Below are 16,350 nucleotides of genomic sequence, written 5' to 3' on the forward strand. Positions count from 1 at the left end.
CTCTATTGAACGGTTTCCCACTGTTCTTCATCTTCAGAAATTTTCGAAAGTTCTTTGCAAGAAATACTACATCCTTTTCCACTCCATCTTCTTCAAAGGAATCATCCATTCTTTCGGTGATGGTTTTAAAAGCAAGAGATTTACTCGACTTATGAGAAGGCAACCCAAGCTCATACGTTTAGAGAGACCCAATGAGTTCTTGGGTCTTAATTTCATNAATTTTACTGTTAGCATTGAGTATACATCTGGCTTTCTCTTTCTATGTTGCCTTTAGTAGGATTAATATTAAAAATCCCATTTAGCATCCCAAACTTCTCAGCAGCACCAATCACAGCATCACAATCTTGTACAAGATGAATTAGCCAGCCTCATCTCCTCCCAACTTACATTCGAATTTTGTAAGCATCCCCATAAAGTTTTCGATAACTTTTGAATCACTGGAATTTGTTTCCACTCATCTTCAGACCTTTCCTTATGCATAGTGTACTAATCCTGGGAAGCAATGATAAAGCAACAAAAATAACATTCAAATATAAAATTAGGGATTAAAGAAGCTGGTGTGACCATTCAATTGTAAGCCCAGGTAAGGTTACTTCGGCCATCCACCAGTCTCAAAACGGTTCCAAGGGTAGAACTATGACAAAAAAGACTGAGAATGCAAGTTTCACACCATCGATGGAATTCAAACGTTCAGGAATCGGCAGGGGTCAGGAATTTAAACCACAGCGAGTGTACCCGCTCTGATACCAATTGCAAGCTCAAAAATGTGTTGAAAACACAAGAGCTATTTAGACCCCCAATTAAAAGTTACAGCTCAATTGATTTTACACTAACTTAATATTAAGTGTGGAATAGTGTAAATGCGAGTGGACAAACATATAAGTTACTCTAATCCATAATCTAAGCAACACAATATTAAAACGGAATATAAAAGAGTAGGAAAGAAAGATGCAAACACAAGATAACACGCTGGTGTGTATTGAAGAGGAAACCAAAAAACTAGGCAAAAAACTTCTTCGCCACCCTCCAAGCGGAAATTAATCCACTAGGCAATCAGTTGGGATACATGGATTAGCAAGAGACCCTCCAAGCCTAATCTACCTGATGTACCTAAGCCCTCCAAACTTCTACTTCAACAAGACTTCTCGGAACCGTGTCTTGTCTAACTCTCTGAATTCCGCAACAAGCTTCATGTTGCATCTGTCATCCTTGGCTTCTTCCAATGCTTCCTAGCAGCACCAAAACTTTATTTGACACTCTGAAATGGTGTGGTAAGTGTTTGGGCTATCAACCTCTCAATGATATGGAAATGGGGAGGTAGAAGTTGAGAAAATTTCCAAAACAAATGTGTAGAGGATTGTAGGTATAACAATCTCTAACTCTCAAGTTGTTTGGCTAGGGTTTTCTCTCAGAAGCACTCCTCAACATTTTTGAGTAATATGAGTGTAAATAGTGTAGGCACAGAAAGTGTGCATCAGACTGGACAGGCTGGCAGAACAAAATGTCTCACAGGTGTCTCGTGGGAAAGTCTTACCCGCGATATACTCGCGAGACACAGCTGTCTCCATCTGGCCTGACTTTTCGCATTCCAACATATGTAAGGCACATGAGTTACTTCGCGAGATACTAAGTCGCGAGCTACCCGCGAAAACTCTTCAGTATTCAATTCCTTGAGTCTTCACACTACTCTCTCTATCACACAACCATTACAATGTAATCCCACAATAAATACAGGGTACAAACGATAGAATAAAATTACAATCAAATTTGGCACGGAATAAAAGCCAACAAAACACTTAGTTGTAAATAACAACTTTACAATTTCTCTCTCTTACAAATTCATTGTTTTGGGCCACGGTTGGACTGATCCAGCCACTATTCTAAGTGGGCTTGGGCTGCTAGTTTTTCTAGTCCTACAATATCCATTATTATTCTTACTAAATCCAATTAATGTTATATAAAAAGCGCGTGCTCAGAGGCTCTTTTATTTTTATTTTTTTGGGTAAAGGTTAATAATTTGCATCTATTATAATTTAGAAATTTTTATTTTATTTTTCAAACAAATAAAAATAAATAAACTTTAGGGATAAGCAGTAACTGTAATTTCTTTTTTGAACGTGATAGAGAAAAAATCCTAAATTTTAGGAGTTCTCTTTTTTGAATTCAAAATGAAATTTGTTAGTTGGCATTTATGACCCTATTTCTAAATGAAGTTACTATTCATTAATGAGGTATTTTTAACCACATAAAAGTCCAGTTGAAAGAGAAAAATCCTCTTATATATAGTACTAGCATTTGAGCACGCGCGTAAACGTGTGCTTAGAAACTCTTCTATTTTTTTTTTTTTTGGTAAATGTTAATAATTTGTATATATTATAATTTAGATATATATATATTTGTATTTTTCAAACAAATAAAAATGATAAACTTTAGAAATAAGTAATAACTGTAATTTCTTTTTTGAACGTGAAGGGAAAAAAATCCTAAATTTTAAAAATTCTCTTTTTGAATTCAAAATGAAATTTGTTATTTAATATTTATGACCCTATTTCTAAATAAAGTTACCCTTCATTAATGAGAGTACTTTTGAACCATTATAAAAGTCTAGTTGAAAGAAGGTAATTCTTTTGGGGTGTGGGGGTAAGGGCCAAGGTTCAAGTCTCCAAAAGAGAACTTCACACATATATACACTTAAATTAGGCTAGAGTGAAAATTCTATCTTGTATCAAACAAAAAAAAAGGGGGGGAATTCTCTTATTCTATTTTTTAGGTAAAAGTTAATAATTTTCATCGATTATAATTTGGAAATTTTTTATTTTTTATTTTTCAAACAAATAAAAATGATAAACTTTAAAGATAAGGAAAAATAAGATAAACATGAGGGGAAAAAGAATGCTAAATTTTAGGAGTTCTTTCATTTTTTTTTTTTTTATAGTTGGGGGTGTTTTACTTTTATTTAGATGAAATATGAATAATAATAAAAATGCTAAATTTTAGGGAATAAAAAGATGAACGTGAACGGAAAAAAATCCTATATTTTAGGAGTTCTCTTTTTGAATTCAAAATAAAATTTGTTATTTGACATTTATGACCATATTTCTAAGAGAAGTTACCCTTCATTAATGATATTATTTTTAAACCACATAGAAGTCCAATTCAAAGAGAGGAATCATCTTATATGTAGTATAGACTAGCCTCGTCACACCTGCTTTGCATGTGCGATGAGGTAAGTGGATAAAGTAATTTGAAAATCAACAGGAAAGTAGCCCTATTTTTTAGGCAATGTTTTAATGAGAGTTAGAGTTATATTTTACTAGATTGTCCTTTAATTTTGTCTCTACTTAAACATAAGGATGTAAGGGCATTTTTTAATTTAAAAAAAATGAGGATCTCAGATAGGAGAAGCCCCTTAAATAGTAGCATATATATATATATATAAAACTATGAGAATGCACATTTACCTTCTAAATTATAAATATTAATTAAGACGTCTTGGAAATAACTAGTTTTCCACTCTTATTGCAGTTGGTCTTACATTCTTATCTATGAAATTAAAAGGTATTTCATGTATTGGATAGGTAAAAGAAATTATGGGTTTACTAGTCGCACAAAGGAATGAACTAAAATACTACGCTGATGTGGCTCAATAAGAGCCTAGCAACAATAAAGCTTACATTTTAACTTTTAGATATTATATAAATATATAGAGATGCATTAAAGATGTTATAGTCCAAAAGAGTTAAGCATAATTCATTGTAGTAAATATGTAGTTATTTAGGTTTTTCGATGTGAACATTTATCATCAAGTGATTGAACCAACCTTAAAAAGGTTTGGAGACTTAAAAAATCAAGTATGCACAAAAGCCCTAAATCTCTAAAACGACAAAATACTAGTAGTCGACACCACACTAATCTTCCTTCTAATTATTGGTAAAACCACATCATCATCAATTTAGCTTTTACCGAAATACTATGATGATATGGCTCAATAAGAGCGTAGTAATAATGAATACTATATTTTAGTTTTTAGATATTATATAGATGGATACGAATTTTGACGAATCCACCATTAGATTACATTATCTTCATATATTTTTCATGCTTGCAAAATTTCAAGGTAATCAAAGATTAATAGACATGTCGTCAATCAATTATTTAAATTAAAGTTTTTGTAGTTTAAAGTAATGTATAAAAAAAGAGTTTATGGATCAAATGGTAAATAACATCCAATTGACATGAAAATTGGTATGAGTGTTAAGAACATATAGAACATATAATTCAACGGTGGAATTTTTAAAATATGAATTCTATAACAAGTTATTAGATGGTGTAACATTGTTTAGAATTATACCATATATAACTTGAACCCAGCTCTATATAAATCTATATCTATATATTGCTAAAAACTGAAGTGTAACATTTATTGTTGCTACGTTCCTGTTGAAACATATCAGTAGTCACGTCATTCATTTATTCTTTATATTTTCTTTTTCTCTATTTAAACTTTTTGTCCCCCCTATTTTCAAAAAAAAAAAAAAAAAACTCTTCTTCTCCCTATTAGTTCACACACCTATTGTTACACTTCTTCCAACCTTTCCCTTTCCTTTTTGCCTCTTAATCTCCCCACTACTTTACTGCTATACTTCCTTCCTCTTTTTTATATTTTGACTCTTCTTCTACCCATTTTATTTGTATAAATTTGATATCGTTTTGCTATTCAATCCATATTTTTCCCACACAAAACTATGAGTAATCTCTCTCTTTACTTTCTTTTAGTGAATTTTTGTTCTTTCTTATAACTCTAATTAGGATTCATGTTTTTTTTTTTTTTTTAATATGTGTTTTGGTTTTTTTTTTTTTTTTTTTTACAACGCACACTCTCAAACTCTCAACCAAAAAAAAAAAACAAAAACACAAAGCAAGAAAAGTACCCAAAACAAAAACATATTTTCAAAGTCTCTTCGTCGGAAAATAAAAAATAAAAAAAATAAAAATAAAGCTATGGATGTGATAAAGTCACAGCAAATATCGTCGAAACCAATCGAGAAGGTGATCGTTCACCCATTGGTTCTCCTCAGCATCGTCGACAACTACAACCGAGTCGCCAAGGACACTCGCCGCCGAGTCGTCGGCGTTCTACTCGGCAGCACCTTCAAAGGCACCGTTGATGTCACCAACAGCTATGCAGGTCCCAAATCCCTCTTTTACATATATATGTTTTCCTCCTCAATTTTTTTCTAATTTTGTGTTTAGATCTAATGAAAGTTGTAGATTTTAGGGTTTCAAAATTGTGGATTTTAGGGGTTTTTAATGCACTACGTAATGTGATTGGAAATTTGAGCGTGGCATTACGTAATTTTGTTAATTATATGGTTTTGTGAAAACTTTGATTTTAGTGTTTTTTTAGTGAGTTACTATATGAATCTGGGTTTTATGGTGGAAACCTTGATTGATTGTTAGATCTATTGGAAAGAGTTGCTATTGTTAGAGGGCTTAACTCTGCGATTTGTATCCAACTTTAATTTCAACAATAGAGCCAATGCTATCCAAAAGTACTAGTTGGTTGTCACAAATCTAAAAGGACCAGTTAAGTTACAATTAGGCTCCTTGTAATAGTTTGTACTTTATCTACACTAAATTGATTGACCTAGTATAATGCCGGATGTGGAACTCAGTAAACGTGGCGCAACTCACACTTGTATGGAATACAATACTGATTTAGACAACTTGGGCTATCAAATGTCTTGAAAGATTGCTTCTACTTTAAATGGCACACTCTTTTAATTATTTTTTGTGATGATACTAGGTTAATAGGATAACTAGGACTATTTTCTGAGTGGTTTCAAACTTTCAAGTAAATGAAATCACTGTTATGGCCTCTATGCTTTGTAATAGTTACATTGAGAGTGGTGTTTAGGGCAAGTGTACTAGTTAGGAAGAGTGTGGTCTAAATATTAATTTACTTATACGTGTTTCTGAAAGAAGATTGAGGAGATTTTTCCTAATGTTCTAGCATCACATATTGCCATGTTGTATGGTAGTTGCTGCAATGTGCAAACTTACTAATAATTAAAAGAAAAAATGTTGACCAATTTTATCTGGTCAAAGGGTTTCTAAGTTTTATATTTCATTTCAAGTATGGTTCATTGCATAATAAGAGTTTCACTGGTATTACATTTTTCTTATTGTTGATCTTGTAATTTCAGTGCCCTTTGAAGAAGACGATAAGGATCCAAGCATATGGTTTCTTGACCACAATTACCATGAAGCGATGTTTTCTATGTTCAAGAGAATCAACGGTAGTTTTTGTTTTAGTTTAAGGGTAAATATGATGTCTGTTAAAAAATTTCATTGCGGAATTCTAACTTTTCTCTATATGTTCTAATAATGTTTCAGCCAAGGAGCACGTGGTAGGTTGGTATAGTACAGGCCCGAAGCTACGGGAGAATGATCTTGATATTCACAGATTATTCCACAAGTAAGATCATATATCTTAATTTATGAGGAAAATATTTTACAGCTGTCTGTTCATGTAACTGTATCATGCATTCGTATATATGTATATGTGTGTGTGTTATTTTCTCTCTTCAATACTAGCTTTAGGCCCTCATGTTCAATATCTTATTGTTCTGACCAATCAAATATTGATTGAACTCTATAACACTAGCAAGAGGTTTGGTGGGTTTGCAATATCTTCTCTCTCTCTCTCTCTCTCTCTCTCTCTCTCTCTCTCTCTATATATATATATATATATATCTGTGTATGAGTGTATGTGAAGTTCATTTTTGTGATAATATATATATTTTTGGGTGGTGTTGTAGCTATGTCCCAAATCCTGTCTTGGTCATTATTGATGTCCAGCCCAAAGAGCTGGGGATACCCACTAAGGCTTACTATGATGTTGAAGAAGTCAAAGAGGTAAGAAAAATATCCTCTCTCTTTTTATCTGCTATCTTTATATAGAGATTGCATATGGTGAATGGTTGAGTGCAGTTCCCATATATCATTTTAGAAGAGACTATTGGAAGTCTCAAAGTTACTGTTCTTATCTCTCCAAGCTGTATCCATTTTTCCTCCCTTGATGTTAACCTAATGCTTGATTATGTGTAACAGAATGCTACACAAAAGAGCCAGAAGGTTTTTGTCCATGTGCCTTCAGAAATTGCAGCTCATGAGGTTGAGGAAATTGGTACGTCATGACATGAAAATTGCAATTTTCCTGCTAGCATTTGCCACCATTTAGAATTTGAAAGAAGATGCAAAGTGACTTCATCTTTGAATTTATGATCTTTCATCTCCATTACTAATTGGATTCTCATATGATCTATCTACAGGAGTGGAACACTTGTTAAGGGATGTGAAGGATACAACCATTAGTACACTTGCAAATGAGGTTTTTCTTTTTTCCCCACACAGTTTCTTTTCTTTGTTTGCTGAAGCAACATCTTGTGTAAATTTCAGAATTAAGTTTTTTGATTATGAATGCTTATCTCTGAACAAAAACATTTTGAAGAAGTAGATTTGCCTTTTGTTTTGTTCAGGTTTCCGGAAAACTCACAGCTCTAAAGGGTTTGGATGCGCGACTACGAGAGATACGTGGTTACCTTGATCTTGTTATTGATGGGAAGCTTCCTTTAAATCATGAGATACTTTATCATTTACAGGTATAGTTTGTTATTGCACATTACTCTTTTCACCATGATATTGTTATTTACCTGCCTTTCTTTTTTATTTTTCGTTAAGATAAGTATATCTTTCTTCCCACATATGGTGTCACCAGTTTTTTCAGAAGATTATCTTTTTTCAATGAAGTAAATCAAGTTTGACTGAGTTCAAAATAATATTTGAAGAATATCAATCAATTTTGGTGCTCCCAATACTTTCACCTCTTCATTTACTTGTACCACATTTCCTCATATCTTTTAAAACTTCAGGATGTGTTCAACCTGCTTCCAAATCTCAACGTGAATGAGTTAATCAAGGCATTTGCAGGTAATACTATATGCCACAAATGTAGACATTCTAATTGAGGCAGATACATGGGGGTAATCTGTACATATAGTTTATCTTTTTATTTTTTCTTTAAATCTCTCTTTTCCCTTTGTGCAGTTAAAACAAACGATATGATGTTGGTAATATATCTTTCTTCTCTCATCCGAAGTGTCATCGCACTCCACAACTTGATCAATAATAAGGTGACATGCCCTCTCCTGACACAAATAATACTCTCTCTCTCTCTCTCTCTCTCTCTCTCTCTCTCTGTCTTCATTGAGCACACCTGTATCAATTGGGCTGATGTATGTAGATTGTGTTTTACAGATGTTAAACAAAGAACATGAGAAAGCTGAGGATGCAAAGCCTGCCACAGTCCCTCCTGCCAGTGGAAACTGATTTTGGGGTTTCATGATTCATCCTTTACAGAGCTCCACCTTTTGGGGCAGTGAGAACAAACGATCTGCTGCTTTTGAGGCTTCTCAATCATGAGAATTTTGTGTTCTCCGTAGTGCAATATGATATAGCAGGGTTCCAAAATTGACACCCATGTTGATTTGTTACATGATGTTAGTAAACTGTACTGTTTAACATCTTATGCCATGTTCAATTAGTCATTTTATGTAGACTTCCAAGCATTTTTCCTCAGTGTGCTCCAAGTTAAAACAATTTCTGCTCACCAAGATTAGTTTGCATCGTGGATATTGCATTGGCTGCTTGTGTGCAGGTTGCGCGTGATATCCTAATCATTTGATTACATTCTTTAGGAACTTTTTTTTTTTCCTGTTTTTATCATTTTTGGCTTCCTAAAGGGCCATGTTTGGATGTTGCTAGAAGTGCGACCAAAAAGCCTACTGTCTTCGGTTGGCATCAGTCGTAGCACACCAGATAGCAAAAAAGTGGCCCCACTTGATGTGCCATTTGGGGAAAAAAATTGCAAAGAATTTTCACTTTGCTACTAGCAGATTATTGTAGCAACTAGCAATGCTACTTATTTTTTATTCCGTTTTTATTTTCTTTTAACCCTCTCTCTCGCTTTCTCTCTCACAGCCCAAGATAAAAATCTCATGTGTCTCTCTTCGTTCTCTGCCTAGAGGTCTAAACAGTGTGTGAAGGGTAGATCCATGAAATGGAGGTTATAGAGCTTATGGGTTCAATGAGTTGAGTTTGGTTTGGGTTGGGCAGTGGTTCTAGGCGGCGGTTGATTGATTTTGGGCTATATATATATATATATATATTCACGTATGTCTTTGTGTAACAGCATGAAAGTTGTTGGCCAAATGGATTGAAATGGACCATAAGGACCAAATTGGACCGGAATGTATTATTGATACAAATGCCTATTATAAATATGAACTTAATTAATCATTAATTTAAAGTGAAGGGTAATATAAAATATAAAAAATAAAAAAGGGAAAAAATATTTTTAAGAATACCCTTGAATTTTGGGTGAAAATCATATAAACCCAATGTCCTTTTAATTTGAAATTAGAAACTAGGTATTAGGTTTATTGGTCATGTGACGTCAATCCACTTCACTATCAATCCATAGGACTTTCGGAGTATCTTATGAATGAGGAGAAAACTAATTAGACCAAAATTTAATACTACATATGCACTTCAAACACTACAAGTGATTGCATCTTAATAAAATAAAACTAGCCGCTAACCCATGCAACGCACGGGATAATTAACAAATGTTAAATAATTTCAAGCATTTATTACCTCTAGCTTTTTTTTTTTCTTTTTTGTATTTACTTCATCTATATTTTGCATAAAAGTCTCAACCACGTTGCCACAATCCATAAATAAAAAAATAAATAACATTTTTAATCACGTAAAATTTCAATTAAGTTCATATATTTCCTTGCAAAAAAATACGTAGCATATCTAACTTCATAGGATCTATACATTGCTATATATTCTAAACCTTACCTCTATATATTTTTCTAACCTTATCCACCAAAAACCACACTCCAAATAATCCTAATTCCTTCCATACACTTACAAACTACGGAAACAATTCAGAAGTATGGAACAACAAATAACAAATCAACTATTTGTACCTAGGTTTTCTATTTCCTACTTAGAAAACAAAATACCCAATACCCAAAATAATACACTAAGAAATACTCTCAAAAAAAAAAAAAAAAAAGTCCAAAAACTCTCCAATCTCCCCCTCTTCATCGACCTCTCTCATGTTGCTACTCATTAAGCCATGCTTTCCAAAGGCCCAAAACCTTGTTAAACTCCTCAACCTCTAACTAACCCATGCTTGAAAAACCAATTAAAATCTCAACTTGATAATAAAAATAATCAATGCTGACATGGAAGACCCTCTCAAATTTGAATAAGAGGCTAAGTATTACATATGATGCTAAATACTTTGTACCACAAATTTCACGGGAGCTAAACAAAGACAAAAACTAAAGAAAAGCACCCCAAAAAAAAAAAGATAAGATATTAAGAGAATTACCTGTATGCATATATTTCAATGCACGTAGCATCTGATAAAGAAAAAACTGATGATGTTCATGGGTGTCAAGTCATCATTAGCTTTAATCACTTGGTGAAGATCAAACGCCATCAGCTCAAAGACAACATAAATGCATGTCTTTGAACTCTCTCTTTGATGATGGCAACATGATGTGCTTAATTTCAACAATATCAAGATGCCGTAAAAGCCTGAGCAACTTTACTTCACGCAGGATCCGTATGGACTCAGATATTGTTACAGAATTCTCAAAAAGAGAGAAATAGAGAACTGCATGTTTTTTTTTTTTTAGATACAAGATAGAACTACATGTTTTAAATGTAAAAGAAGGGTTTAATATATATATATATATAGATAATGATTTTATGTTATATATTTGTTGAAATTTTTGTTATATAATTTTAGTTGAAGTAGAATTTTCAAGCTCTTGAAACATATATCTAATAAAGTTTTGCTTAAATTAAACTATTGTAACGCTGATAAGATAATTACACGTTGAAGAGAAATAATAAATATATAAGATATAAAATGTAAAATAAAAAGAAAAAGAAAATACTGGTAACATGGAAAATTGTGGGAGTTTCAGAGGTTTCGGTTTTATATATATATATATATAACTTTTTTAGAAGAAATAAAATAAAATTATTTTAAAACTAATTATTTTTTTTCCTTCTATATATATATATATACAAAGACACAACAATACGACCACCGACCAAAAAAGAATGGCTCTGATACCATAAAAGGGGGAAGGGGACGCACAGCTGAAGGGAAGAGACGGAAGTACAGTAATATATATGTTGAAAGTAATGTAAGCAAAATAAACGAAAGCAATAATAAGACGGTAGAACCAGCCAAGCAATATATAACAAGATAATTCAAAGTAAATGAAAGCAATTTAGAACCGTCCGGTATGGCGGTAATCCGTCCAAGGTGGCGGTAGCAACAAGTAGTATAATGAATATAAAATTAACTGAAAATACTTCTTTATTGAAAGTAGAGTTAAACACTTACAGTAGTAGTAGTGAATACAAGATCTCAGAACAGATTAACAATTACAAAACTTGAACTAGTCCTAGTTACAAGGTTTGTAGGAACAAGGTAGTAGTAGGAACAAGGAATTCTCTCAAAGAAAGCTTCTAAGGAGGAAAACTCTCCCTAGAAGGGAATTCTAGTATTAGGAGAATTCTAACAAGAAAATTCTGAAGAAATTCTTAGGAGAATTCTAAAGAAAATTTTGATTCTAACTTAAGGGACAACCCCCCTTAAATAGGCAAAATTTGAAGTGAACAGTGTCATGAACAGTAACAGATGAATAGTGATAGGTGAATAGTGAAATTCTCATTATTGTCTTCCAATCTTCCATAGCATGGAGCTTGTCCTTTGCTTGTCCAAATCATGTAGAAAATAGCTTTGAAACACTTTAAACTTTAGTCCAAAATAGTCTTGGAACACTTGAAATTTTAGTCCAAAAAGGTACATAAAGAATCCTCCAAGAGTATTGTGAAGATTTTTAGAGAGTAGACATTGTCGGAAGGAGCATGGCAAGACAAAATACAAAAGAATATGGTACACATGGGGCTTTACCACAGGCGCATGGGAATACACAGTGATTTGCCACAGACGCATGGGAATACATAGTAATTTCTCAGCAGGCGCACTTGAATATTGTAACATTTCAATCAACAGTATGAGAGAATATCTTTATGAGACTGACAAGAATCTCAGAATAGTAGTGCAATAGTAATAGTAACCTGGGTTTCTCCCTATCAATCAGTGGAAGGAGCATCAGATGGGTATCCATCAAATGGATCAAAAGGGCCTTGTGGAGAATTACATGGATGGTCATGGTAAATAGCATATCTATTGCAGAATCCACAATATAATATTGGCTCAAATACTAGTCTTTTTCCTGGGATGAGTAGGCTCCTTGGGTTACAGTGATTAGTTATCCGTAACCGAGCAATAGCATCAGCATATGGCCTGGGACCAAAAATAGAAATTCTATCAGTACTTCCTATGAAATGATAATTCTTCCATGGACTCTGAGCCACCTCAATAATCTGGTTATTAAAATAATCACTCCAACATTCGGCTAGAGCATAAGGATCATTAAAGGACAGATGAGAATTTCCTTCAAACCATTGTCCTTGGTGAGTATGTCCATTTATGAGAATAAGATGCTTTGAAGGCTGGACATTCATCCAATTATCTCCTTCCCATTTTGGCAAAGTACTCCAGCATCTAATAGAAACAAAAGGACTAGAAAATCTTTTAATAGCATCCTAAATTATTTGTGGAAGCTGGCTGCCTTGATGATGGCTTGTTAATTTTAAGAACCTGATAAAGCCATATTCAAACATATGAGAAAGCCAATTAGGATCATAATCAGTATTATCATCATCTTCGGGAGCATCAGCAAATGAACCATCAATAATAAATGGACTATCATCATAATTAATTAAAAGACCAAGAAATGGGTGTTTCTTTTCATACACCCTAAGAGTACTTCCAAAGTGTTCTTCCCAGTCCAACTGGATGAACACATTATCACCTTCATCCAATTCATCAGGATCAGGAATAGTGGCTGTAACAAGTTTCTTGAAACATGTGAACCATAGATCAAAAGACTCAAACATAGCCTTGCTTTCTAGAATACGAGATTGTATATCTATAGGCAAGTTGGCAATAGCACTTCTTAACATAGATTGGGCCTTAAGGCTCAATCTAGCATAGTCAGTGCCCATGATAATCATTTTATCCATTGAATGGATATCCTCTTTGCCAAAGAGTTGACTAATGTAGGCTTTAAGACGAATCCTAAGAGCCTCTTTTTTGGAACAAGATTATTTTCTGTAGCAAGGTCATTTTCTGAAACAGGGTTGTGTTTGAAAATAAGGTTGGCATAATGACTCATAAAGGCTTCGTTTTGAGCAGTAAGGTTAACAAGGTGGATTTCAAGGGCTTGGAGGGTTTTTTCGAACAGGAAACGGTGGTCTTTAGCAAAGGCAGCATAGAGATTATCAAGAATGAATTTTATGGAATCTGGCAATTCATTATAGACACAATTATGGAATTGTAGGGATCTAGATAGAACTTCTTGTAAAGCAATTGTAATATCACCACTGGAATATGTCACCGTTGCTGGGACATACCCTTGAAGGGATGTTGATCCACTGGATTTTACCCCAGAAGATGCACCTTCATGCATTTTAAAAGGTTGTCCCACTAGGAGCCTTTTGTTTTGGGAATAGTCCTGTACAGGAGTTTTTCCCTTGTTTTTCCTCTCTGCTGAGGGAGCCATAATAATCCACTTACTAGTGGTATAAATATGAATATTATTATTATCCCACTTATTAGTGGTATTTATCCACGCATCATTGCCTGATTCCTGCAAGGAGTCATTAAGAATATTAGGGTGATTGGCAATAGTTGATAATTTGGCACTATTAACATTATCTTGAAAATTTTCTGTGAAATACAAATTCATCCGTGGTTCATGAACAGATGTATTAGTAGGAAAATCATAAGACAGGTCTAGAGCATTATTAATATCAATTTCAAGCTTTGAAGCAAATTCAAATTTTATTTTCTGTCCAAAATGATCAGTAGTAATTCCATCATGTTCAACAAGAAAAGGATATAGAGCATTTATAAAAGGCAGACCAAGAATTACTTTATCTGTCATATTTTTGACAAGAACAGAAGGTATTTTGAAACAGACATTGTTATGACAAATATGAGTATCATTCAATTCATATTTAATCTTCATTTGAGAACCATTAGCAGAAATCATTCTTTCAGTTGATTTTTCAAAATATTTTGGAGGAATCAATCCTTCTTGAATACAATTCTTATCCGCACCAGAATCAATCATAGCAATAACAGTGAAACAATAATCATCAGAAATCACAATTTTAACTTTTGTGAACCATTTGGAAGGAAATATGTTATTAACAAGAGCAAGTTGAGGATCATCACCAACATTACCTTTATCAGAAAGAAGAGCCTGTTGACTGGATTCATCTCCATCTATGTGCTCATCTTGTTCATTATCAGATTTATTTTGATCAATATTTTTATCAATTTTTAACATTAACAATTCTTGTTTAAGATTATGGTTATCACTTTTCATATTTTGAAAGTCATTCTTTAATTCACTTATCTCTTGTTTAACAATATTAATTTCACGTTGAAGATCATTAACAGTTAAATCTTTGGATTTCTTTGTATTAAATCTTTCCAAAATTTCTTCAAAACTTATAGTTGATTTAAGTTTTTTAACAGTTTCTTCCTTTAACAAGTTTTTCTTAAATTTATCCAAATATTCTTTTTGTAAATCAGGGTTTTCAATTTGACTTATCAATTTAATCAACAAATTTTCATTTTCTTCACTTTTAGTGAGAGCATTAACAGAGTTAATAACATTGCAACAAGAATCTCTACAACCAATTTTAATATTAGGTGAACCGGAAGAATCATCAGTAGATTGATAGCAAGAAACAGTTGAAGAAGAAAAATCATCTTCCAAAGAATCAGACGAATTATTTGATTCAAGGATTCTGAATAATTCTTTTTGATCATTATCATCAATATTTAACATGTTAAACTTATTTTTTAACTTACCAGGTTTTTGTGTACAATCTTTACTAAAATGACCAGGTTTTCCACAGTTGAAACATTTACCTTTACCTGATTTTTGGTTAACATGTTTATTAGAAACATTTTTCTTTTTAGCATAGAATTTATTGAAATTGGTTTTGTATTTTTTATATTTTTTGTGACTTTTATCATAGTTTTTGCCCTTTTGCCGAGAAGGAGCAATCGGGGGCAAACCATATTGTTCACAAAAATTATTCATTTCATATTTAGTTTTTCTTTTATTTTTTAATTGGTATTTTAACAGTTTTTCATCATTGCACATATTAATACCAAGTTTTTTAATAGTGCTTAAAATATCACCATAGGTTAAATTATCATAATCAATAGAATCATTTACCTTATGAGCAAAGATAAGAGGCAGACTGTCAATAAACTTTTCTTTCCAATAAGGTTTGTAACAGTCTTTCCGCTGCATTACTCTGGAAAGGAAAACATCTTGATACCATCTATAATCAGACATAGTAGGACATCTCAAATTATTCAGTAAATCAGAAATTCGAGATGAAACATTAGATGGAGCACCAACAAAATGTTTGATAATAGTATAAATCAAGGTACTAACACCATCAGGAATATCTCGACCAATACGATCATCAAAAATAGGCAAACCTTCATCATTCTTTTTAACAGCATGTTTAATAGAGTCTCTGGAATCTTCTGTGAGATATGAATCCCACCATCCATGAAGAGTACCAGAAAAACCAGTAGCAAGCAAGTCAACAATTTCAGGTTGATCAAAATCATGATTTTTTTTATAAGCAATACCAATCATAGACATATGTCCCATTTTGTTAATAATTTCTTGTTCAGAAAAACCATCAATATTCCATTCATAAATTTTTTCAGCAGAAACAGAAAACTAAGTTTGAAAAAGTCTTTCTTCAAACTGAATATCAAGAGGAGTAGGTTTTGAATACCAATTTTTTGTAAAAAACATGGGTTTGGAAGAACTTCCAACAAATCTTTTAATTTCTGGGAAATCATTATCAAAAACCTTTTTACCAGGAACAGAAGAAACAGTATCAAAATCTGTATTTTCATCAGAAACAATTTCTTTTTCATTTCTTGAAATAGTGTAAGCAGCAGGAGTACTTGTAGAAGTACCCTCAATTTTAACTTTTAAATCAACAAGCATTTTTTGAACAGTATCCAAAGTTTTGGATTGAGAAGTTTTAAACTTGAATTTGTTATCAAAACTAGGT

General features: G+C 32.8%; 1 protein-coding gene across 1 annotated transcript; it reads left to right on the plus strand.

Annotated features, from left to right (window-relative positions):
- The first annotated feature begins 4,873 nt into the window (after positions 1-4,873).
- LOC112031008 (26S proteasome non-ATPase regulatory subunit 7 homolog A) lies at positions 4,874-8,640 on the plus strand. The gene is made up of 10 exons (XM_024063674.2): positions 4,874-5,188; positions 6,207-6,299; positions 6,397-6,478; positions 6,822-6,918; positions 7,114-7,189; positions 7,335-7,393; positions 7,542-7,664; positions 7,935-7,992; positions 8,110-8,195; positions 8,320-8,640. The coding sequence occupies exons 1-10, from the start codon at positions 5,002-5,004 to the stop codon at positions 8,389-8,391; spliced, it is 933 nt and encodes a 310-aa protein (XP_023919442.1). The 5' UTR covers positions 4,874-5,001; the 3' UTR covers positions 8,392-8,640.
- The last annotated feature ends 7,710 nt before the right edge of the window (positions 8,641-16,350 follow it).

The sequence above is a fragment of the Quercus suber genome, unplaced genomic scaffold (assembly GCF_002906115.3).
Source record: "Quercus suber isolate HL8 unplaced genomic scaffold, Cork oak 2.0 scaffold_52, whole genome shotgun sequence".
In the NCBI taxonomy this organism is placed as follows: Eukaryota; Viridiplantae; Streptophyta; class Magnoliopsida; order Fagales; family Fagaceae; genus Quercus; species Quercus suber.

Coding starts and splice junctions, on each gene's coding strand:
- LOC112031008 (XM_024063674.2), top strand. CDS start 5,002: ATGGATGTGATAAAGTCACAGCAAATATCGTCGAAACCAATCGAGAAG. Junction 5,189..6,206: donor TGTCACCAACAGCTATGCAG/GTCCCAAATCCC, acceptor TTGTAATTTCAG/TGCCCTTTGAAGAAGACGAT. Junction 7,190..7,334: donor TCATGAGGTTGAGGAAATTG/GTACGTCATGAC, acceptor ATCTATCTACAG/GAGTGGAACACTTGTTAAGG.